Genomic DNA, 25994 nt, shown 5'->3' with positions numbered 1-25994 from the left:
TCTGGGCTGATCCCTCACCTTTTTCATGATCATTGAGGCTCCACGAGGTGAGATTTTGCATGGAGCCCCAGACCGAGGGAGATTGACTGTTATCTTGAACTTCCGTTTTCTAATAATTGCGCTTACAGTTGTTGCCTTCTCACCAAGCTGCTTGCCTATTGTCCTGTAGCCCATCCCAGCCTTGTGCAAGTCTACAATTTTGTCCCTGATGTCCTCAGACAGCTCTCTGGTCTTGCCCATTGTGGAGAGGTTGGAGTCTGATTGATTGAGTGTGGACAGCTGTCTTTTATGCAGATAACGAATTAAAACAGGTGCAGTTAATACAGATAATGAGTGGAGGATGGGAGGGCTTCTTAAAGACAAAACTAACAGGTCTGTGAGAGCCGGAATTCTTACTGGTTGATAGGTGATCAAATACTTATTTCATGCAATAAAATGCAAATTTATTATATAAAAATCATACAATGTGATTTTTAGGATTTTTCTTTTCGATTCCATCTTTCACAGCTGAAGTGTACACCTATGATAAAAATTAGACCTCTATGTGCTTTGTAAGTGGGAAAACCTGCAAAATCGGCAGTGTATCAAATACTTGTTCTCCCCACTGTATGTATGTATATATAGAAATCCTCTTCAAATTTCAAGTCAATCAGATGAAAATTGAGAATTTTTGAAACTTCACCGAAGTTGTTGACCTTTGGCCTATGTTGACCTTTTGACCTCAAAAACGATAGGCTTCTTCCTTTTGACAAACTACCATGTGGTGAAGTTTCGTGAAGATCGGTTTAAAATTGTGACCTGGAGGTAACAGACAGACAAATAGACAGAATAACAAAATCGACTAACCAATATACTTGAAAAATCTTCGATTTTGTAAGTAACAGACAGACAGAAAGGGGGTGAAAACAACCTCCTTCACCTTTGGTGATGGATGTATGCAGCGAGGTAATTAATTGGCAGAAAACAGATAGAGAGATATATCCTCAAAGGAAAACAAGTCCAGCTGATGGAAACAAAGTTTGCAATGTGTATTCATCCATAGATGTTAAACCTCAACAACTACTCGGTTCACCTGTGGTAGCCTTAAAAAGGTTTTATGAATGAGATACAATCATCCAAGATATGAAAACTTTATTTTCAATAGATTTTCTTCCTGGTTCCATGCAGTACCTTCAGAAAGTAATCACATTTTGTTGTGTTACAGCCTGAATTTAAAATGGATTAAATTGAACTCTTTGTCCTGAATGCAAAGCACTGCATCTGGTGCAAACCGAGCACAAATCATCACCCATCTAACACCATCCCCACCCTCAAGCATGGTAGTGGCAACATCTTGGTATGAGGATACTTTTCAGTGGCAGGGACTAGGTGATTTGTAAGGATACGGGGAACAATGAATGGAGCCAAATACAGGGAAATCCTTGAGGAGAATCTGCTTCAGAATGCAAAAGACCTTAGACTGCAGCGAAGATTGATGTTCCAACAGGACAATGACCCAAGCACACAGCCAAAGCAACAATGGAATGGCTTCAGAACAAGAATGTGAAAGTCCTTGAGTGGCCCAGCCAAAGCCCAGATTTGAATCCCATTGAGAATCTGTGAAAGACTTGACGATTCCTGTACACAGACACTCCCCATTCAACTTGACAGAGCTTGAACAAATATGCAAGGAAGAATGGGAGAGAATCCCAAATACAGATGTGCAAAGCCGATACAGACATACCTAAGAAGACTCAGAGCTGTAATCACTGCCAAAGGCACTTCTACAAAGTATTGACTTTGGGGAGGGGGGGGGGCTGAATACTTCCATAAATTAGACATTTCAACTTTTCATTGATTTGAAAAAAAAAATTTAAAAACATGTTTTCACTGTCATTATGATGAATTTTGTGTTGATTAGTGACAATTTTTTTTCATTTAATCTAATCCATTTTAAATTAATGTTGTAACAACAAAAGGAGACAACAGTGAAGGGGTGTGAGTACTTTCTGAAGGCTAGTGGACCAGCTGAGCTTGGCCCACTCTCTGCCCCAGGGGATGTAATGTAGTCTCATTTGAGCTTCTATTACCAAGATATATATATTTTTTAGGCTAGATACTTTCCTGGAATGCATAAAGGTGGAATCGTCATCAGCCACCCCTCAAAGTGAGGATGATGTCTGTCAGGTTGGAAAGTCATCGGTGAGATTTGAGATGGCTGAATAATCCAATTTGTGCTCTACAAGTTTTTCCACAAAGGTGGCACCTGATCACTTGAAAAGTGTTTCTCTTGGCTCAGTTGTTGGCCACCTTCCTTCCTTCCTCTGTAATTTCGTAGTTTCCTGGGCAAGACTATTCTCTTCAAGGCGACCTGGTGGATGATGAGATACCATTGCAATATCTTGCTGGCCAGCTGTTCCACTTAATAGGGTAGATGTTTCCCTTCTCAAATGTATGCTTTCATGGGGATGCCTTTATAGCGCTTCCTTTGACTCCCATGGGTCCCCTTACCATATCTGAGTTGAGAAAAGACTATTTGCTTCAGATGAGCATCAGCCATCCACACACAGTGATTAGACCAGCAGAGTTGATGTTTCATGATCTTCACATCGACGCTGGTGGTGCTAGTTGTACAGAGGACGGTGGCATTGGTGCGACAGCTTTTTTCTTTCTAATGCATAAGATTTTCCTGAAGAAGCGCTGTTTAAACCATTCCAAGCGTTTAAGATAGTTTCGGTATGTCACCCATAACATACCCCTTGAAGTTTAAACCATCCAAGAGGAGACAGATGCCAAGGTGGAGGAAATGCTCCACATTTTAAAGGAGTTCTCTACCAATGATGATTTGTGTGGTGAGCAGAGCAGTTTGCACTTAGGCAGGTTGGTGGAGCACTTTTGACTTCCCAATGTTGAGGGAAAGTCCGAGGCTAAGATTGGCGCTTGAGAAAATGTCTTGGATAGATTGCAAGTCGGCTTTAATGTGCACGAGGATAACAATCATCAGCATGCTGAAGGTGAGTGATGCAAGTAATGCAAGTCTTGTTAACCTTAGTTTTGAAGTGAAGACACTACAAGTTGAGAAGCTGACTATCCATTTGACACTCAATCCTAATTGCAGAAGGAACATGGTCTTGGGTGAGAATAAAGACCACAGCAAAATGGATGGAGAAGAAAGTTGGGGCAAAGACAGCATCCTTTGACACCATTACAGATGGTGAACGGTTCAGTCTCTGATCCCTTGCATCGGACTGTATCAGTCATCAACCCATTGTGAAGTAGTTTAAGGACACGGATAAATTCCAGTGGGCAACAAAATCTACTCAGCACTTTCCATAAAGCTTCTCGATTAATTAGAAAGACGAAAGCCATGAATAATTCCTGGTGCTGAGCTATACACTTCGCCTGGATCTGTTAAGCAACAAAAATCATGTGGATGGTGCACGAGATGGTCTGAATCCACATTGTGATTCTGAGAAGCACATCCTTTGCAAGTGGGGGAGGTGGTTGAGAAAGATTCAAGCAATATCTTGCCATCACTGGATGAGGTTCGTATCTTGGTGGTTCTCACACATGGACTCGTTGCCCTTCTTGAATATAGTCAAAGTGTTGGCATTCATAAGATGTGGCAATTTTGACAAGGATTTGACCAGTGAAGCTATGGAGCGAGTGTTAATCTAGCAGCTTTAAAGACCTCCACGTGGATAGTGTCTTGGCCTAGTGCCTGCTTACCCTCACCAGAGGAAAGGGTATTGCATTTGTGTTTGTTTGTCTGCACAGTACACAAGTACGTGACAAGGGAAAGTCTACAGTTTACACCCTCTTTCAAAATTTTCACCTTCTGTTGCCTTATAGCCTGGAATTAAATTGCATTAAAACAGTCTTTTTCCACATCATAACCCACAACTTCCAAATGAAAAACAAATTCAACAAATTTCAGAAAATTAATTAATAATACAAAACTAGAACATTGTTACAGTTCTGCAAAACCACATGCCTCCAAAGCAATAGCACCCAACATACAGTGATCCCAAGGCAGTTATTTAATTTGTCTTCGTATAGCTAGTCTTCTCCTCACGTCTAGTGGGTTAACGGGACGAAGTGCGTTGCGTGGGTCTCGTAGTGAGGTCTAATAAATATCTCTGATGCATACACTCCATTTTGGTTTCATCAGACCACTAAACTTTTTTCCACAGGGCTTCAGCTTCTCTGGAGTGGTTTTTTTGTATACTTCAAACAGGACTCAAGGTGGGCTTTTTTGAGTAATGGCTTCCTTCGTGCCACCTGACCATACAGGCCACACTTGTGTGGTGCTTGGGATATTGTCACATGTACACAGTGACCAGTCTTTGCCATAAAGGCATGGAGCCCTTTCAAAGTTGCTATTGGTCTCTTGGTGGCCTCTCTGATCAGTCTCCTTCTTGATTAGTCATCCAGTTTGGAGGGACAGCCTGATCCAGGCAGGGCCTTGGTGGTATAATACACCGTCCACTTCTTGATGATCGTCTTGACTCCATGGATGATGTGCTCCATGGGAAATTCAAGGTCTTCAAAATATTTTTATACCCATCCCCTGATCTGTGCCTTTCCACAACTTTATATCAGAGGTCTTTTGAAAGCTCCTTGGGTTTCATGGTTGAGTCTTTGCTGTGAGATACTACCCAGCAGAGGAAACATACAGGAAGAGCTAACTTTATCCTGAAATAAATCAGAAACACTGCAATTTAACACAGGTGGAGGCCAATTAACTTGGTGTGCGATTTTGAAGGTGACTGGTTATATCTGAGTTAATTTACAATTGCTATTATAAGGCGTTGGACACTTATCCAACCAAGATATTCTAGTTTTGTATTTTTAATAAATTTTTCTGAAATTTGTGGGTTATGATATGTAAATAAAGGTGGAAAAAGTCTGTTTTAATGCAATTTAATTCCAGGCTACAAAGCAACAAAAGGTGAAAATTTTGAAGGGGGTGTAGACTTTCTATAGGCTCTGTATGTCCATGATTTAAGTACAAATGGAACATGACTACGTCCATTAATTATGTACTATGGAACATATCTTTTAAACCTTTAGACTGGTGAGACCAATGACTTTTGATTTGATTTCAAACCTTTAGACACATCATGCATATTTACATAAAGAAGGTAACTTGGTAGCACCCTTAGACCTTTGAAAACCCTTTAAGATGATTTAAACACTGCTAGACATTTACATCCTTTAAACCCCCATATACCTTCAGACCCTGAAGATCCCTAAAAGTCTAAGACCCCTCACACCCTATATAACCCTTGATGGTAATGTACTTGCATCCTAATGACCATTTAGACCCTGTTAGACCCTGTATAACCTTAATAGCCTGCACACCCCATTAGACACTTTAGAATCCCTAAGACCCTAATACTCCTTTCTACCCTTTAGGTCTTTCGACCTTCACACCTTTCGGACCTTTTAAAAGCCGTAAGACACTTTGCTCCACCCTTGCTCCAAGGTTTAAATGGTCTAATCCCAGGATCTCCGAAGGATTGGGCCATCGTGATATGGCCCTTTGACGTTTTTGATGCCTAAAATAAGATTCTTATGTCATGCTTACCAGTGGATTTCCATGGCCCTTGCTTGACACCACTGGTTGTTGGTTACGTTGCGTCTTTTGAACTCGAGCTTTAAGCTGGTGGTAAGCTTCTCCCGTTTTTGGTGGAGGGTTAGTTTTGCCAAATGCAGAACGCGTTTCTCTTCTGGTGGATAAGGGCTAGGATTTCCTCATTATTCTCATCAAACCAACCTTTATGACGAGTACAATATACAATCGATTCAGCACATGCCTTATTAATAGTGGTCTTGAGCTCTTCCCAGTGTACTTGAACGTCATTGATGCTATCGGGTAGGTCAGAGAAATATTTATTAAGGCATTGCTGAAGTCTTCACAGGTAGCATAGTTTTGGAATGCCTTGTGTGTGCGGTAGAAATGTGTACTGCACTCAGGTCGTTTTTGTCCTACAACCAGTTGAACGTCTTTCACATTACTTTTGGTTGTTTATGGTGGTGTGGTGCGAGTCACATTCACAAGTGACCTAACTAAATGGTGACCTGTCCACTTCAGGCCCATGCGATACAGACGTTGGTACAAGCACAGGCTCTTACAATGACATAGTGAAGAAGGTCCCAGTGTTTGGATCATGGGTGTTTCCAAGTAGTCTTACATTTGTCATTGTCTGAAAGTGGTATTCGTGAAAAGCAAATTATGCTCCATGCATTTACAGGAGGGAGGGAGAGGAGGAGAACGAGGAGGAGGACGCCATTGGAATTGATTTTCCCCACACCTTCTTTCCCAAAGTTCAGACTATTGTCCTACTCTTGCATTGAAGTCACTCATGAGGATGAGCTTGTCTTGTTGAGCTGTGGCAGTCAAGTATAGGGGCATACGTACTGAGGATTGTGGTATACTGGTTGTTATGGAGCTTAAGGTGAAGGGTCATGAGGAGTTCGTTAATACTAACAGGGAGCTTTGATAGCTTGTTGGAAATCTTGTTCTTTACGGAAAAACCAACCTCATATATGCATCTCTCGTCAGATGTTTTTCCTTTCCAAAAGAAAGTGCACTCACCTCAATTTTCTTTTAGCTGGCCTCCATCTGCTTGACGGGTCTCAGTTAGAGCAGCAATGTCAAAGGCCGATTATTACAATTGCATGCCAGCTGCATTTCCTTTGTCGAATTATTGCACGACAAGAAACTACAATTTTCAAGCTAATTATTACATCTTAATCAAATGGAAACACACCAACCAAAAGCAACATAAACAGTATGTGGTAAATATCAGTACGTACAGCTTCCAGCAGTTCATACACGTTGTTGGACGATGGGTTGAAATCTCAGAGTTTCCTCAAAAATCAGCTCCTTCAATCGCTCTTTAGGCAGGTCATCCAGCTCCATTTCAAACCCAAATGGTGCCTCAGCAACCGGCTGCATACAAAAAGATTCTCAAATAGGCCTGTACCTTAGTAGCAAAATCTCAGTTCGGATCCGGCTCGGTAACTTTGGCAATTTTTTTTTTCCCAAGTCCCGGATCGGAACTCGGATAAGTTTGCATTGCATCAAGAATATATTAATCAATCGCTTTGGGGAAGGGGCATGCATTGCCTCAATCGAATCTGTGTTGACAGGTACAGCTGGTCACATCCATGCTCGTAGTACAATGCAACAATGTAATACACAGAAAATTATAGCGATGAATTAGTTACTTGACAGTACAAAGTTTAGTTCCATCACCATCACATCATGCATATTTCCATAAAGAATGTTGCTGGATTTGCTGATTTGCACTATGATAGTCTGATAAGTGTTTTTGTCCCACATTTTATCGCATCACATGGCAATCAATGTACTCTGCAAATTCTGTCTGTAGTTAGTATGGATATGTTACGAGTATTTAGTACGGATACGTTGCAAACTCTTCAAGCTGTATCCTCCAAAGTCTTGGTGGTGCCTTAAGTTGGCCTCTGGGATGTGCATTCTCCATACATCCCCTTACTTACCTCAAATTGCATCAGAGCTGACTCCACTAAAAACAAGATGAAATGCCAAAACTCATGTACCCAAACCACAGCTCTCTGTTGACATGATTTCCCCTCCCACACAAAGAGACATTTTCACCTGAGAAGACACACAACATTCTGGCCAGTCTTGCCTCTGCCTTGGCGATCAGCCCAGATGGTATCATTGTCCACGCTCTGAAATTCTGCTTGGCTGTTTATCCTGTCAGTTTTCTTAAGCTTATGTTACCTCTCATCTGCTTTAAAGACTGCACTCTTATGCAAAAAAATGAGTGATGTTTGCTAAGACAGATCAGATCTTTACAACTACAGGCCAGTTATTTTACTTCAATTAGAACCAATGTCACTGAATCCATCAGTGCAGATGACACTCTTTCCGTACATTAAATGGCCTGATCTCCGAGTATCAGTTTGCATATCATCCATTCAATATTGGATAAACAGTACTGCTGATTCTCTCAACAATGGTTGGAGGCCTCGATTCTCAGATGTCAACGGTGTCTAACTGGACGCATTTTGTACATTTAACAGTCTAGCATCCTGCTTTGCTTGATAAAGTTGCTGTCTGTGGCAGAAAAGGTCGCATTAATGGCTGGTTTTCTGACTTCATCCACTCAGTCAACAAATTGCAATGAACAGATTCCTCTCTTGACTGCCAGTCGAGTGGACTTCTACCTCAATCAGCGACAACATCTCTTGCACTGACCAAGCATCAAAGCTGGCCTTCAAAGCCAGCTGAAGATAGTGTCCTCTATCGTGCAAAGTAATTGTTTGGAAAATCAGAGCTACTCAGCTTACAAGGCAATGAATGGAGTACTGTTTTCCCCAATGTGCAAGCACTTCAGAATTGCCTTTGTCTCTTCGGCTGAATGCAATCAAAGTCTTTTAACAATTTTGGCATTTCCTGCGATTCGGAGGAGTAAGGAGTGATTCCGGGCAGGGTTCGGGAGGGCGTGGGACATTCAGAGCAGGAGTTGGGTGGGAAGCAAGCGGGAGGGGTGGGTATTCGCAATGCCATAGAATACTAGTTTGTTGAACACGGTTTGAGCGAAAACAATCGTGATTGGAGGATATGTGGTCACATGATAAGAAAGCGCCATCTTGTTACCCATCTTTGCCAAGCGAAGCCTTAAATTGTGTGCATCTATGTGGACTCTGTCATTATCATTTTTCAATCTGAAGTCAGTTTTGGGGTGTAAAAGATGCCATGCTGTTCAGAATGGGGCAGTTCCAATCGATCAGACAGAAGAAGGAAGATACATCTTTATCCTCGTGTTCCAGAAAGGAGGAAAATACGGGAAAGTAAAAGTGTGTTGCATAGAATGGAGAGAGCCAACGACGACTCGTTTTTGTGTGCAGTGTTGAAAATAATTATTTATGTTGCTGTTAAAATGAGCCAAATAATAAGTAAATAACTGAAATGGCAATTGATCCACGGTGAGAGAAAGGTATTCATCTATCATTAGATATTTACTTATTTGTTTTATTTCAACTGTTTTTTTTAAATCCACACAGTTCGCCAATTTTGTGCTGAAATTAGCAATTACATTCCAAGTTGAATCAGGAGTTGCACCACGTGAACATCACATCGTATGTTATGATATGATCTAATAATGGGAAATCTCTTCTGTTATCCTTACAAAAATTCATGGACCGGTGTGTGTGTGTGTGTGTATGTGTGTGTGTGTGTGTGTGTGTGTGTGTGTGTGTGTGTGTGTGTGTGTGTGTGTGTGTGTGTGTGTGTCATGCTACTCCTCCTACAGTTCTAGGCTGATTACATAAGATCAGCATGACCCCAATAAGTGTATGGGACTGTTTTTATTTATCTTTGTCGGTGGCCTGGAGAGGGGGAGTGGGTGAGTGGGCAACACAAATTCTCTACATAAATGTGCATCATGTAGCGCCACCTCCAGGTGGGGGAGGGTATAACAAGTCTCCACCATTTACAGTACAGTATTCCTGTCCCCATGTTTTCGCGTGCAGTGAGAAGTTTTGAATTATAAACAGGAGGTATGTTTTTGCTTCATGCACTTAACCCGGGTTATTTTTGTCTAAACAGAGCCATCAGTTGCCTATACACCACCAAAATAAAAGGTTTATGTCAGAAGAACGTGTTGCATGCTTGGAACAAGATCGACTGCATGGCAGGTACTCTGGTAGTGAATGTAACACAAGTTGTGGTACAAATAATAAAATAATCTAAATGCGCAGACATGCATATGTCATGTAACATTATATATCTATACTAATAAATGTCAATGTGTGTGTCAGTGTGTCTCCGCAATAACTCCAAAACCATAAAACTTTGCATGCATACCAAGAAAACTCGAAGGAAGTGCAAGAGTGAAAATTCAGTGTGGGTTAATTAAAACACCCCTTTTGAAGATAATTAATGGCCTTATTTAATTACATCCTTCATCAGGAGATCCTCGGCCACCTCACTCTCTGAGGTCTTCAGGCATTTCCTGGATAGCCTCGCTGGAGTCTGAAGCAATCATGTTTTGTGGCCTGCTCAACCTTGCCTCGACTTGGAATAAGCTGCAACGATTTCTTAACAATAAAGTTTTTTTTTTTTCTTCACTTTCCTCACTCATATTATCGAATGCCTGTTCATCATACCTATGAACCGCTGTGTACATCGCAACGCGTATAAACGCCCAGAGACATCAGCGTTCGTTGCTCTAGTTCATTTCCGCACATGCAATCACCACGAGTATCTCTTAACTTAAGGAGAATTGCAAAATTTAAGCTCCAGAATCGAACTTACAAGCAGTTCCGACTCCGAGAAAAGTGCTCATTTGTCCAATCCGGACATATTTGACATTTCAGGCGTCTCCGGGAGGTGTATGTTTAATATGACGGTCGGTGATTAGCAATTGCGTGCCAAGGGAGCTGTTTCGTTGGCGTGCTAAAGCCAGCGCTCTACAAATTTTCACTGTCACTGAATACTGTATGTAGATAGACTTGAACAAAGTTTAGGGCTACCCATCTGCGTTTGCCACGTTTTGTTCTGTGGTGCAACAGGTGGTGGGCTGCCTCACCGAAAATGTGAAAGTTTATTTTCCATGACGTTTCCTATTTTTGACGACATTATACGACCCAACACTTCAGCAGAGATAAACACAAATAAATAATTAAACGTTTCGCTTTTACCGTATTGCGATACCGTGGTTCTACACTGGAGGTAGGAAGGCAAAATAAATTACATGATCACATTGAGAAAAAAATCTTTTCAGTTCTGAAGTAAGGAATCACCACATCATGGCAGGAAAGCTGAGAGGGACGCATGCTCACTGTGTAGCCTGGATTCCAATCCCAACCCAGCTCTAAACTGTCCTCTCGGTGTTTCACAGGCCGGGTGATTCATCACTCGGCGTGTCGTCTCTCGGATGGACGATAAGCTGGGCGTCACATCTGCCGGAATCCCTCACCCCTCTTCCTCCCAACCCTATCCTCCTTTCCGACGTCGATCTCTCTGCCCCGCTCTCCCTCTCTCAACCCTCCCCCTGGTCCCCCATCTTTCACCCCTGTTGAGGGGACTGTAGCATACAAGCAGCAGATTCGGAGCCAACAAGTGGGGTGCAAAGGTCGCTGCATGTACAAGGTGTTGGTTCTAAATTGCTGTGTGTGTGTTTGTTCATGTATGTGGGAGTTGCTGTTGTTGCCTGCTGTCTCCATATGTGGGTGGGGGTCATCAGGAGGTGAAACAGAGACCTACTAGGTCGTACAGAGTGTGTGTGTGTGTGTGTGTGTGTGTGTGTGTGTGTGTGTGTGTGTGTGTGTGTGTGTGTGTGTGTGTGTGTGTGTGTGTGTCGTTGATTGGTATCTACATATGCAGGTTTCAGAATGTGGAATGGAGTCTTCCCAGGGCAGATTCAAAGTATCCACCTTCATTTCGGTAAGGGGTCACAATTCATGGAGCAAACTGTGAAATTTTTTGTTCTCAAAGTTTTGTGCCGAGGCCTCTCTTCAGGATCGTCACTGAGCCCCGAACAGCTTTCCAACTGTTGTTCATTTGTAACAATATTCCCAGGGATTGTTTTTAGCTCACCTGTAAAGTAGTTCCGGGGAGCTTATGGGATAGCGCGTCGTCCGTCCATCCACAAATACTTGCAACTTCTCAGAAACTACACATATGATTTAATTGAAATTTGACCACAACCTTCATCACCCGTCATAGCATTAAAAAACAAGATCTGAAGGGGTTTAGAGGGGTATTTGCTTTCTTCTCAGAAACGATACACACAATTCTGAGCAAACCTCACGACAACTTTCATCACCCATGATGTACCAAAGTTTGTTCATGACATGATGTTCAAGGGGATTTAAGGAGGGTTGCCCACCAAAATATGTATTTGCTTTCTTCTCCAAAACTATACAAACAATTCCAATGAAACTTGACCACCATCTTCACCACCCGTGATGTACTAAAGTTTGTTCACAACATTAAAATAAATTGAGGTCTCAGGGGTTTTACCCAGGGGGGGGGGGGGTTGCCCCCAAATATATATTGTTACGGTTCTCGGAACCGTATGCATACAACATACTGTTACGTTTGAGGGGGGGGTATGCATTCAAAGGGTAATTAGGATGTTTAATTAGGTATGCCATGCTGTTCGAGTTTACCAGGATCTCGATGTAATAAGTAGCAATTCAGTGGTGATAAGTTGTCTAGTAAATGTTCATTTCTTCAAGGGGGGAAATGATAATTGTCACGTAATTAGATAGGGACACGGGATAGGGTAAGTGTGTCTGCGTAAACCCCTTTTTGGTATTCTCTGGAGACTGGCCGTGACGTCACAGGACAGTGCAGCGGATGGCTCCGCCCCGTGATCACGATTGGCAGAAGGCGACGGCGGTGGGCCAATAAACGGCTCGATTGGAGGTGACGACGGCAGGAGGATAAAAAGGTTCTGTTCGGGGTCGAAAAGGAAGAGGAAGAAGATTACAACCAAAAGATCTTTTTTTTTTTGGTGGGGAGGCTGTTGCGCGGGGAGCATCCTTGTTGTTGTGCTGATTCTATCGAGTTCTTGATCGTGTCTTGGAGCCTTGCTGAGCCTCGTGCCTCACCTTGGTTGGCTGGGGTTCTGCTGACTCGGAGTACGGGGTCGAACGGCGGGCGGACCTGCCTCCCTCTCCTGCTCGCAACTTGGCGCCAGAACTGGTTCCCTGGCGGCTGTGAGCGGACTTGGGCCAAGACCAGGAGGTCGACAGCACCACGGTTTCTCCTGCCCCCCTAACGAGAGCAAGGCCAGCTCGTCCGACGCCGATCCAGGGACAGTTGCGTCCACACCACGGTCCAGCCTGACCACCAGAAATAGCTACGTTGTGTGTGTGTGTGTGTGTGTGTGTGTGTGTGTGTGTGTGTGTGTGTGTGTGTGTGTGTGTGTGTGTGTGTGTGTGTGTGTGTGTGTGTGTGTGTGTGTGTGTGTGTGTGTGCTTGCTTGGCGCCTTAGAAGGTTTGAGATCTCTATATTCATTGGAATTGTCTGTGTTTTTCCCCACGCCTGATCCCACACCATCCCGTCGAATCGCCCCGGATCCCTCCTCTTGCCGAGTCTTGTTATTTCTGCTAAATAGTAAAAACGAATAAATATCATCAACTCAGTGAAAAGTGACAGGGTGTTGGATGTTCGAACCCCTCTAAATTATATACCAAGATTAAAATCTCGCCACGAATTGGAATACAAAAGTACTACAAAAAAGCGCGCGAGCGCGGGAAAATTTTGGCGGGATTTTTCAAATTTAAATTAATTGGCGGAAAACGGGACTTCTGCACCATGGTGGATGTGCAGATGTTTGAGGAGGAAGGCCACGTGTCTGGCAGCGAGTCGGGGGAAGAGGGGAGAGACGGGGGTAGGGTTGGAACCTCCCCCATTCCGAGCGTGGACCGTGTTTCATCGCCCGTAACGGGGCCGGCAGCGCCGGAAACCGGCGCGATGTCGATCCAGACAATGTTGGAACGTTTAATAGGGGACATGACGGTACAAATGACAAATCAATTCGTGACACAGAGGGCAGAAATGACGGCACAGAGGGCAGAAATGGCAAATCAATTCGTGACACAGAGGGCAGAAATGACAGATCAATTGGGGGTAATGGGGGTACAGTTGGGTGCACGGATTGATTTAATGAGGGATGAATTGGGGGAAAAGATGGAGAAAATGAAAACTGAGATGCAGGAGTGTGTGGATGTTAAATTGGGGGAAATACAAAGTAAATTCGAGGATAGATTGCAGGAAACAAAGGTAGAAATTACATTGGAGAGGGAAAATATACGGAAAAAATTGGTAGATAAAATTTATGCAACGAACATTCGGGTTGATAAAGTGGATGAAAGCCTGGAACGTCATCGTGCCTGTGTGGATGCTCGTATGCAGCTGCAAGATGAAGAGTGGGGAGAGCTGAGGAAGCAAGGGATGAATTTGGCGGAGGAGGTAAAAGAATTGGAGGCTCGTTTGGACGAACAAGATAAAATTATGAGCCAAGATGAAGTCTTGGATAAAGGCCTGGTAGAGCCGTCTTTTGTAAGTAGAGTGTCGGGTTGGTTGAGGAGCAGCTACAAACTCGCGACGGAGCCTTGGAGGAGGTTGTGCGGGCCCAGAAGATCCTGCGGGAAGAGGTGAATCGGTCCATTCAACGTTTGGAACAGGAGGCAAAATTGACCCATGAGACCCTCACCACAAAACATCTTTGGCCACAGTCGGCTCCGAAATTGGATACGCAGCCACAAGGGTGTTTGATCCCTGGGCTGGATTCGGACAAGGGAGAAACTGAGAAGCGGGCCACCGTAAAAGTGATCCCCCTGGTAAATTTCGACGGGTCAGGGAGCGTTGAAGCTTTTCTGACGCAATTTGAGTGCATTTCCCGACTAAACGGGTGGAATGAGCAGGAACATACAGGGAATTTGGTGGCAACGTTGCGGGGACCAGCCGCAGACGTGTTAAACGTGATCGCGGAGGGGATGTTGACCAGATCCCACATTTGCGAGGCGTTGAGCCGTCGGTTTGGGTTCGCGGCAAACTGTGATCTGGTGCGGGCCCAGCTCCAGCACCGCAGATTAAAGCCGGGTGAGACAGTGCAGGAGCTGGCACAGGACATTTACCAATCAGTCAGGATCGCGTATCGGGACCTTACAGTGGAGGCATGGGACAGACTGGCACTCGAGAAATTTTTAGCTGCTCTTCCTGACCCTGAGGTCCGAGCGCTAGTGGAGTTACAGGATCCACCCAACGTTCACCGAGCGGCCGAGTGCGCGGCCAGGCTGGCCTCGTGGAGTCGGCCGGGTCGGGTTCTAGAGAGGCCATCGGTGACGATCCGACAGGCGGAGATCCAGGATCAGGGAGGGGGGCTGGGAGAAATTGGCATTACCCAAATGTTTCAGGAAATTTGCCAGAAACTGTTAAGTTTGATAAAGGGTAATACGGTAGTTGGTGTGCCAAAGCGGCGGGGTCCAGCCCAGCCAATAGAGCAATTCGATTATGGCCGAGGGGGTCCGGAACCGGAAGAGACATTACACCGATACCCACGGGGGCCTTTTATGGGGAGTTGTTTCCGGTGCGGGCGAAGAGGACACATGCAACGATATTGCCGGTACCCGGCGATGGAGGGACCCTCCAATAGACTTTTAGACTCTGAGAGGGTGAATCCTCCTGCTGAACCGCCAGGTCTATCCGAGATGCCCTTTCATAGGTCGGGTCCGGAGATCACTGTCAGCGGTCGGGGAGACTAGATTGGGCTGAGCATATACGGCCATGCTCAGCTGCTGAGATTGTGGCGAAGTGCCCTCCTTTGGTGGAAAAAAAAAGTGAATTGTGGGAAAATTGGCATGGGTTTGTAAGTGCTGCTGGGTTTTAGAGTGACAATAGGGACAGTGGGTAATTGGTAACAAAGCGGGCACAAGTGGCTGTCCAATGGCTGGTGCGTGGATCGGGTGAGAAGTGCTGTGTGAGTTGTTTTAAGTTAAGAAGTGAAATGTATGGTGCACACATTGATTTTTTATTGGACATGGTGTGGTAACAGGGAAGGTCATGGTCGGTGAAGTGTTAGAAATGCAGGTGTCACATGTAAGGCCGATGGGGTGGGGGAGTCATGTGGGTTTTGTGGGTGGGGATGATGTGCTTGTCCACAGGGATTGCTGAAGCTCACGGTGAGCGTGAATTGCGACCCCCTTCAAGGAGATTCACCACCTGGTGGCTAATGGTGACAGTGTCTGAAGGCAACTGGGAGAGGGTCTGGTTGGGCGACCAAGGCGGGTAGGACCTTGGCGACCCAGGAAGGCCAGAGGAGCCAGTGAGACCCCTTCTAGAGTGTTGTACGGGATTAGAGTTGATGGCTACCAGGGGGGAGGGAACCAAAGGGAGCGGGGCGGAGAAACGTCCGGGTTGGACTAAAGCTTACCTGTGGGCATGGTTGCACCTGAGATGCCCCCATCATCTTGTGGTAACCCACCCCACGGCCACGACGGGATTCAGCCTGCATGATTAAAATGAGGACCATGACCTAGAAATGTGATGATGACCATGGTGTGAGTGTTGTGAAGATGTGTGAGTCCCACTCGATCCCGCACAACTTGACATGTGCAGCAAGGGCATGATGTCCGCATAATTTTGGGGCAAGCAAATTTGAAAATTGGCTCCCCAGGTAACGCTGGGTCTATTAGCATCCACTGGGGGAGGCGGTCAAGTGTAAATATCCTGTGAATAGTGTCGTTAAGGCTTAGAGTAGGAATGTAAAGTATAAGTGTTGTGTTTTTGTGGAACCTTTTGTTTCCCCTCCCCAGATCACTGGAAGAGTGCTGGGCAAGAGCGATGATCCAGAAGATGGAGTGCAACTTCGCTCAGTGCTCTCATGTGATAAAATAAAATAAATAAATAAAACAAAAAAAGGAATGATTGTTTAGGCGAGGATAAGGCCATAAGGGGGTAGTACATTAAGCAGGATAGGTAAGTTAGCTGCGACTCGCTGCCCATTGCCCCTCCTACTTTATTTCGTTAGGTTAATTAGGTGTGAGTCAGTAAGTGTTAAGGCTGGTACGGTAGCACCTGTGATATACCTTGCAGGAGCTGCGGTACCAGAGGAGGGGGCAGTGTTACGTCTGAGGGGGGGTATGCATTCAAAGGGTAATTAGGATGTTTAATTAGGTATGCCATGCTGTTCGAGTTTACCAGGATCTCGATGTAATAAGTAGCAATTCAGTGGTGATAAGTTGTCTAGTAAATGTTCATTTCTTCAAGGGGGAGATGTTATTGTCACGTAATTAGATAGGGACACAGGATAGGGTAAGTGTGTCTGCGTAAACCCCTTTTTGGTATTCTCTGGAGACTGGCCGTGACGTCACAGGACAGTGCAGCGGATGGCTCCGCCCCGTGATCACGATTGGCAGAAGGCGACGGCGGTGGGCCAATAAACGGCTCGATTGGAGGTGACGAGGGCAGGAGGATAAAAAGGTTCTGTTCGGGGTCGAAAAGGAAGAGGAAGAAGATTACAACCAAAAGATCGTGTTTTTTTGGTGGGGAGGCTGTTGCGCGGGGAGAATCCTTGTTGTTGTGCTGATTCGATCGAGTTCTTGATCGTGTCTTGGAGCCTTGCTGAGCCTCGTGCCTCACCTTGGTTGGCTCTGGGGTTCTGCTGACTCGGAGTACGGGGTCAAACGGCGGGCGGACCTGCCTCCCTCTCCTGCTCGCAACTTGGCGCCAGAACTTGTTCCCTGGCAGCTGTGAGCGGACTTGGGCCAAGACCAGGAGGTCGACAGCACCACGGTTTCTCCTGCCCCCCTGACGAGAGCAAGGCCAGCTCGTCCGACGCCGATCCAGGGACAGTTGCGTCCACACCACGGTCCAGCCTGACCACCAGAAATAGCTACGTTTTGTGTGTGTGTGTGTGTGTGTGTGTGTGTGTGTGTGTGTGTGTGTGTGTGTGTGTGTGTGTGTGTGTGTGTGTGTGTGTGTGTGTGTGTGTGTGTGTGTGTGTGTGCTTGGCGCCTTAGAAGGTTTGAGATCTCTATATTCATTGGAATTGTCTGTGTTTTTCCCCACGCCTGATCCCACACCATCCCGTCGAATCGCCCCGGATCCCTCCTCTTGCCGAGTCTTGTTATTTCTGCTAAATAGTAAAAACGAATAAACATCATCAACTCAGTGAAAAGTGACTCGTGCCACCTTCCTCGTCCCGTTTGCGGTAGAGCGATTAGAACCGCCATGTTTGGGTTATAAATAAATAAACCGCCTCCATCGTTTCGGCTCATTCTACGTTGGCGGGACTGTTCAAGTCCCGTGGACGTCACAATACAGTTGTCCTGAATCAGTTATTCCATTAATATATGTACAGATAGATCCCTACCTTTGGTCAAGCCTCTAGCGGGACAGCAGGGAGTGCGTTGCGATGGGCTATTAGTTAGGATTAATAAATTATTAAGCCTGGTGTTGGCCTAGTGGTTAGGGTGGCGGCTTGGGATCCTAGGGTCCTGAGTTCTAGCCCCGTTGGCCGCCGAATTAAAATACACCAGGAGGTTGACTCAGCCTGTGATCCTTCCGAGGATGGCAAAATGAGTACCAGTGTACTGGTAAGGGGGACACTGCATCAGCGGCATAGCCGCATCCCAACCAATGATGCAACCAGCAGCCACAGGCTGCACTCGATAGGGAGAGAAAATAAATCATTTTTCCCCTTTTATTTTATTCCCTCCTTTTTCTGAGGTAAATTCATCTCGCTTGCTACCCTCGTTCTGCTGGCCACAGCGTACCACCGTCTACCCACTGTATCTAGAGTCTCGTTTTGAGGCAAAATCCCGACGTTCACTATGGAAGCTGCATTGACATCCACCTTCCCAAACCCAGACACGCGCGGCGTGGGCGGGCCAAACTCAGGTCTGGCCGAAACCCCGTCCAGAAATGCGGACCACATGAAGGCCCGGTCCAATCGGGATGATTGGACGATGACGTTGGTTTCGCCATGGCTCCTCCCCGAGCTCCCTGATCTATAAAGTACGGAGCAATCCTCAGAGTGGGGGCGAAGGGGGGTTGTTGTAGATCGAAAAGAAGAAGTCGGGAGGTTGTTGTAGATCGAAAGGAAGAAGTCTGTGGTTGTTGGTAGAAAGAAGGTCGAAGGCATGAGAAGTCGGTTGGAAAGTGGAGAATTGAAGGAGTTGTTGTGAAAGTGTTCCTGCGGCTTGGCTCTGCCTATGTCTCGCCTCGACAGCCCACCTACTGTACTGGTCTCCGCCGACACGACCTTGACCAAGCCTCTTACCTGGTCCTGTCTACTGCTCAATTCTCGGCCTTGGACTCCACTCTTCTCCACTCGGGTTCCTGCTACAGATACGATTACCACTCGTGCGGCTGTGGACCGAACTACATAACTTTTGTTGGGTGCCGCACCACGGAGCATCCCTTTCCCCAAAACGCTCAGGTACCCAGAAACTGTAACCTCAACTCCCTCCCTCCCTGGCTGCAAATGTTCCTTTCACAATTGGGTTTACTTCGTCTGAGTGTTGGCGCCTGTCCGTTAAGTAAGCCTGTACAAGATATTTTATTGTTGCTTTTATTAATCTCGCATCAAAACTGCACTGTGTCTGCTTTTGTAAGTTGCTTGTATAATTGTGGCACCCAACACCTCTCTCATCTTTCCCTGCATTACACCCCCAATAAACCTTTGTTGTGCCACATACTTTTCCTTGCTTATTGTAAATAAATAATAATTGTAGAAATGTTCCCAGCTCGCCTTTGTCTTTTCCTCCATTGGTCCAGCATGGTTCGGATCCAAGTTTAGCCGGGTCTTTATTCCCAACAATCCATTCCTTCTAACCGGTACGTCCTTGGCAGTGCCGCTCAGCTGCATCCAATCTGGATAGGTGATCCGTAGTTGGTAGAGTGATCCGGTTCGGACAAGGAGTACCGAGGGCGTGGTTCCCCGGTGGTTAAACCGCGTGGTTAATTAGGTAACCTGATTATAGACAGGAGGACCCTAGGTCACGCAGTTGAGTTATTGGAGTCCACGGTCGGTTAAACGACCCACCGCGTCATGTGATTGTCCTTGAGCGACGGCCTACAATTCCGGGGAGTCTGATGGGAATCGACGTAGCTTTCCCCACCTCGTGGTCTTCTCACCCGACCTCGCAACAATATATTTGCTTTCTTTTCTGAAACCACACACACAATTTCGATGAAACTTGACCACAACCTTCATAACCCATGATGTACCAAGATTTGTTCATGGCATTAAAAAAAAAAAAATAAAAAAAAAATAAAAAATAAAATATATATATATATATATATATATATATATATATATATATATATATATATATATATATATATATATATAATCTTCTTCTTCTTTCGGCTGCTCCCGCTAGGGGTCGCCATAGCGGATCATCGAATCATCCGTATGATCCGCATAGTGATTTGGCACATGTTTTACGCCGGATGCCCTTCCTGACGCAACCCTGGTCGCCTCTTACGACACAGGGATATGGTACACGTATTTTAACCGGGGTATACACCGGGCCAGTATACTGGTACTCATTTCGCCGACTTCGGAAGGATGACAGGCTGAGTCAACCCCCTGGTGCATTAATTCAGTGGCCCAACGGGGCTTGAACTCAGGACCTTTTGGATCCCAAGCTGCTGCCCGAACCACTGCGCCAACAGCAGGCTCATATATATATATATATATATATATATATATATATATATATATATATATATATATATATATATATATATATATATATATATATATATATATATATATATATATATCCAGAGGTATTTACTTTCTTCTCCATTATATATTTTGTGGGTCATCCATGCCTACCAGTGGTTACCTGGTTATCTTATTGAGCTGCTACCAGGTGAGTGCCCAGGGAAATTGCTCCTATGTTTAATATCTCTGTGAGGTTCTTTGTCATCATTCCTGAAGCTCCAGCTGTCACTGATACAACTTTTCATTCTTCAGCCTCCAGGATCTTTTCACTTTATTCTTGAGGTCTTTATGTTTGGCCATTTTCTTGATTTCTGCATCATTTAGTCCAAAAACGCTGGTATTAACACCTCAATCACCAATGCCTTCTTCTCTTTTTTGTACCCAAGTATGATATCTGGTCGCAACTCTTTATTTTCGATATTCACGCTCAATGGGATCATTCGTTCATACGCGAGCGGGAGGTATTTCCACGTTTTCAGCGATTACTTTTGGTTTATGTTCCCACAAATATTCTGGAATTGGAATATCAAAGTTTTTGCAGATGTGCCAGTGGACACAGATTACATACAATGACACAACAGAGTTTTTTTAAATACAGCTGTTCTGACATGAGATTTTGCACGTGTGTGTGTGTGTGTGTGTGTGTGTGTGTGTGTGTGTGTGTGTGTGTGTGTGTGTGTGTGTGTGTGTGTGTGTGTGTTTCAGTCATCAAGCACAACATATCATTCTCTTTACTAACCCCACCTCCGCCCCTCACCTTTCTCTCTGTTTTCTCATACTTCCTTTATCTTCCTCTACCTCTCCATTTCCATCTCCCTCCTCACACCCCTCCCTCCCGCAGCATAGCAACATTTGAGGCATAGCTCCCCCCCTCTCTTCGCTTCCCCTCCCTCCTGCCGCCTCTCTCAACCCCCACCACCCCTTAACACCCCCGTCAGCGAAGTGACAGGTTGTATTTGCTAGATATTAAACATATGGGACCACATAGGATCATGAATGGATCACATGTATATACATTACATGCATGAAAGCAATATTACTACTGCAGAAAACCATGAAACGCCATAGAATTTGACATGTTATGGTGACGCTTTGTTGCAATGAAGGCAAGCCGAATTATAAGAAACCTTCTGTGTGACTTGGCATACCTGGTGCATTCAAAGAGTTCATCCTAAGTTATTAAAAAGCAAGGCTCATAGCAAAGGGTGTTGAAGGTCTAATGGGGTTTTAGGGATCTTAGGGGTTTTAAGTGGTTAAATGGTTAAAGGGTCTAAGGTTAAAGCTCTAAGGGTCGAAGGTAGGTGTTCCCAATCCCAAGGTCATGACCCAAACTTGATAAATCCCCCTCAAAATATTGGTTTTTGAGGGGGGTTTTCAACGTCGAAAGCGTTTTCTCTGACAATTTTTATCGTAGGTACCGGTAACAAGTAGGTAAGAGGACTATATGGGTCGCGAAGCAAATGCGATTTCAAATTTTGGGTCATGGATAAACATGTTTGGAAACTACTGGTCTGAGGGGTTTAAAATGTCTGGGGTCCGAGGGTCCAAAGTCAAAAGGTCTGTGAAGGTATAAAAGGTCCAAGAAGGTTTAAGGGCTTTAAAGGGTCAAAGGTGTCTGACATTAGACCCTCAGATCCTAAACATTTTAAAGGCCTGTAAAGATCTAAAGGGTCAATGTTTGAAGGGTCTAAGGTCAAAGGTTTGTGAAGGTCCAAAGGGTCTAAGTTGTCTGAGAGTTCAAAAAGTCGACAGTAAAAGGTCTAAAGCTATCAAAGGTACGTTCCAATTGGACGTAATTGACACGATACGCATGTGAACAGTTGGGTAACAACATGGCGCCTATTGCTGAGTTTGTCAAACTTTAGTATTCTATGACACTGGATATTCGGAGTGAGGGGTTGTGGGGGATGGGATGGGGGAGGAGAATTCGGAGCAAAGAGCGACGTGATGCTGGTTCAAAGAAGCCACCAATTGATGTAATGCATGTAAAGTAAATTAGGAAGTTTCAAATATAATGATACTTATTTATTAAACAAAAATATGACCACGGGTCCTGAAGCTCACCTGGATCAGGAGCAACCGTCAATTATGTCATAAAATATTGAAATTTTGTTCATGTGCAGAAGCTGGTCACGTGATTGGTTGAATGGAAGCCCTCTCAATGCTGGTTACAGCGTTAAATGTGTATAGGTCATGTTTTTGGCCGAGGGTATGTCTGTGCTGCTGATGCCTGGGGTCTGTGTGTCCATGAATGTTTTTTAGTGTTTTAGGCCCAATTTAAATGAGTTTATGAACGTAGATTTTGATGCAGTCAAAAAACCTTGGTGAGGCATCAGATTATGAAGTTTGTAGCCAAGTTTCATCAAAATCGCGTGTTTGGTTCAAGCAATGACAAGTGTTGACAGACTCACTGACTGAATTACATACGGACAATGCTCGATCGCATAAGTTCATCGGACTAAAGTCCAGGTGAGCTAATAATTGACCGAAAAAAATAAAATAAACGTTTCACTATTTGGTTTGCCTGTCTGGCATCCCGATCTCGGCACACAGCATGAAGTTCAAATTTTACCTTTACTTTTGTTTGGAGAAGGCAGAGTAATGTATGGAGAAAATTTTAAAGAGAATTAGCAATCATGGTGCTGCTAAATAGCAATTTCTTTCTAGCTTAACTGTGTGTGCTAAAAACCAATGTAGCGGTAAAGGCCCTTGATATCGTCACACCTTGACGATTTAGCCAGCGTATGAAAAATTTGTCTAAAACGCTGGCACACGTCGAATACGTTATGGGTAAGTTTTGTATACGTTAAGAGCACACTGGCATACGTCTTAGTACGCTGGCATACGTCGTAGTACGCCGAGCTCGTCGACAAATTTTAACATGCTTGAAATTTTTCGACGTATGCCAGCGTATGACGCATACGCTGGCCATAAGTTGTAGGCATGTTACGCGATCGTTGACACACGTCACTTGTAAGTTACTCACAAGTCGAAACACGTCGAGGTAATGTTTAGCATACCCAAAACTTATTTCTAACCTATGAGTAACGTGTTGTAGGCACGTTATGCGATCGTTGACACGTTACTTGTAAGTTACTCACAAGTCGAAACACGTCGAGGTAATGTTTAGCGTCAGTGTTCCAGACTCCATGTTGTTTTTTTTTTTTTTTTCTTCAGCATGACGGTGATGTTGACACTTCGATTTCTAGTGTGGTTATAATATAATATAATATAATCAATAGGCTGCCGCTCAACGATTTAAATCATAACCGCACTAGAAATCGAAGTGTCAACATCACCATCATGCCGAAGGAAAAAAAAACAACAAAAAAAAAAAAACAGAGTCTGAAACACTGACGGGTTCCTCCTGTGTGAACCCCATTTTTAGGTCATCTCTATCATCTCAGTAGAGATGATCTAATAACCCCAGTCTCGAAGTCTGTCCGTCCGTCCACAATCAAACCGAGTGGAGACAAATAACCAATAGTGGAATGGATAGAGGTCGATGAGACGTGCACAACGATATAACTTTCAAGGTCGTCCAATGTCGAGGTCAACGTCACGAGGCTGTCAAAGTTGCGAAAATCGTCGATTTCAAATCGTATCTCCTCCCTTATTTATCAAGAGAGATCAAATGTTATTAGTGATTCAGATACTATGGACTATTATCAAGAACACCACGAGCCATTTTTTTTGAAATTTGCTCTCGTTCCGATTGTATAGCCCTTCAAACTTCGTTCTGATTCTCCGTATGGGCCGTTCATAAAGTACGTACATACAAAAAAAAAAGTATTAAAAAATTAAGAACCGGAACTCTCCGAGACAAATATTACATTTGAAGCTTTTGTCAGATTTAACTAAAACAATGGAGCACAAGTATATATGCACACTTACTTTCATTTATGACATCAACATTGTTTTGAATGTCAATTTGTACTTTTATTTTCAAAATTGACATGCTGTGATATTAAAAGAAAAAGGTAAATTACACCGCTAGGGACTGCATCGTCATGACTTACAAACATCGGTTCATAAGGAACTGCTGGCTTTGCAAGCGATTAGCGATGTATGAGAGGGGTGGGTGGGTGGTCACTAGCCTGCATACAGAGGGGGGTGGGTGGTTTTGAAACCCGGAAGTAGAGCGTACGTACTTTATGAACTGCCCCTATTCCAGTCTGGCACAGAGTTACTTTCGACCTCTGGCAGAGATGACCGGCACTCCCATTCGGGGGTATTTTTATATACCAATTCCCCTAAACACTGCCAATACGCCATTATACGGTAGCTGTAAGTTAGTAACACGTTCAGTAAGTTCTGTGGTCGTCCGGAAGACATCAAATACGTCTACATGCGTTGGAGATACGTTACACATAGGTTCAAAGCACGTTATTCATTGGTTAGAAATAAGTTTTGGGTACGCTAAACATTACCTCGACATGTTTCGAATTATGAGTAACTTACAAGTAACGTGTGTCGACGTGTGTCAACAATCGCGTAATGTGCCTACAACTTATGGCCAGTGTATGCGGAACGTGTGCGTCATACGCTGGCATACGTCGAAAAACTTTCAACATGCTGAAAATTTGTCGACGTACTACGATGTATGCCAGCGTGCTTTCAGCGTGCTCTTAACATATACAAAACTTACCCATAACGTATTCGACGTGTGCCAGCGTATTCGGCAAATTTTTCATACGTCGGCATATGCTGGCTAAAACGTCAAGGTGCGACAGCGGCTTGACATTTCGATGTCTAGTGCGGTTATGATTTGAATCGTCGAGCCGCAGCCTTTTAATAGGCTACGCCACGTGATCGTCGGCGATACGCTGCCGCGCTATGCATAAGTTAGACTATTGTTGGGCATAGGTTGTGAACGCCGACAACACGCTCAGCATTCGTTGATATAAGTTATCTATATGTTATCGAAACGTTCTGTGTACGTTACTAATACGTTATGCATACGTCTAACTCGTTAAGAATACGTCCAAAACTGGAAAAAAAACATCAATAGTTCAGCGTACGCCAGCGTTTTACATACATTTTGATACCTTGCCATACGCTGGCTAAAATGTCAAGGTGTGACAGGGCCTTAAGTGAGGTTAAAATAAAATGTTCAAACAAGAATAATTGTGAAATTTCTGGATGAAGAAAACATCAAGCCTGTTAAAATTTACAAACAATGGACTATACATTATCACAATAGTAACCAATTAAATTCATTTATATTAAAAGCACCCCGGGAAGATGAAGCTTTCGATGAAGGATATCAAAATCCTGCAATGGGCAAGTACACATCCAAAATAATTTTACATTAAAAAGGCATATGAAAGCTTCCACTGTAATGGGCCAAGCGTCCAAATACCTTGAAGAGTAAATTATTGTTTTTGTAATAAACAGAAAAGTTGAGTTACAAGTACAGCAAACATCCAAGCAAAAAAAAAAAAAAAAATACGCATCCTCGTTGCTCAATGATGATGTGACCCTAAGTTCAAAATCGAAACTGTTTATTTTGCTAATGTGCTGGTCTTGCTTGTAATAGAAAAATTCCTCCACTACAATTAGACACTCCAGGGGAAAAAATAAAAATACAAAAACGAGTAAGAAAAAGAGCAACACCTCATCAGATGGGTCATAATATTGCTCCAAGTAAGGATGAGCCAAAGCCTCTTCCACGGTGATGCGCTTGTGTGGGTTGAAAGTCAGCATCTTGTCCAACAGATCTTGTGCTGAAGCAGAGAAATGACAAAAACAACATAAAACTA

The 25994-nt window shown here is 44.2% G+C and overlaps 1 protein-coding gene across 2 annotated transcripts in view; it reads right to left on the bottom strand.

The window, feature by feature from the left end:
• The window catches only part of LOC147010874 (mitogen-activated protein kinase 1), a 70684-nt gene that overhangs the window by 5683 nt on the left and 39007 nt on the right, over nt 1–25994 (bottom strand). Inside the window, exons 7-8 of one of the 2 annotated variants that reach the window (XM_085859709.1) lie at nt 25849–25958; nt 6802–6937 (exon numbers count right to left, since the gene is read on the bottom strand). In XM_085859709.1, the coding sequence (XP_085715835.1) occupies nt 6815–6937; nt 25849–25958 (233 nt within the window). In that variant the 3' untranslated portion in view covers nt 6802–6814. The remainder of the gene's footprint in view (nt 1–6801; nt 6938–25848; nt 25959–25994) is intronic. The other variant, XM_085859710.1, reaches the window with a different exon arrangement.

This window comes from Eptatretus burgeri, chromosome 16 (genome assembly GCF_056783735.1).
Source record: "Eptatretus burgeri isolate ZD-2024b chromosome 16, Ebu_testis_v1, whole genome shotgun sequence".
Classification (NCBI taxonomy): domain Eukaryota; kingdom Metazoa; phylum Chordata; class Myxini; order Myxiniformes; family Myxinidae; genus Eptatretus; species Eptatretus burgeri.
The sequence above is the reverse complement of the archived record's forward strand: the minus strand, read 5'-3'. Positions and strand labels throughout refer to the sequence as shown.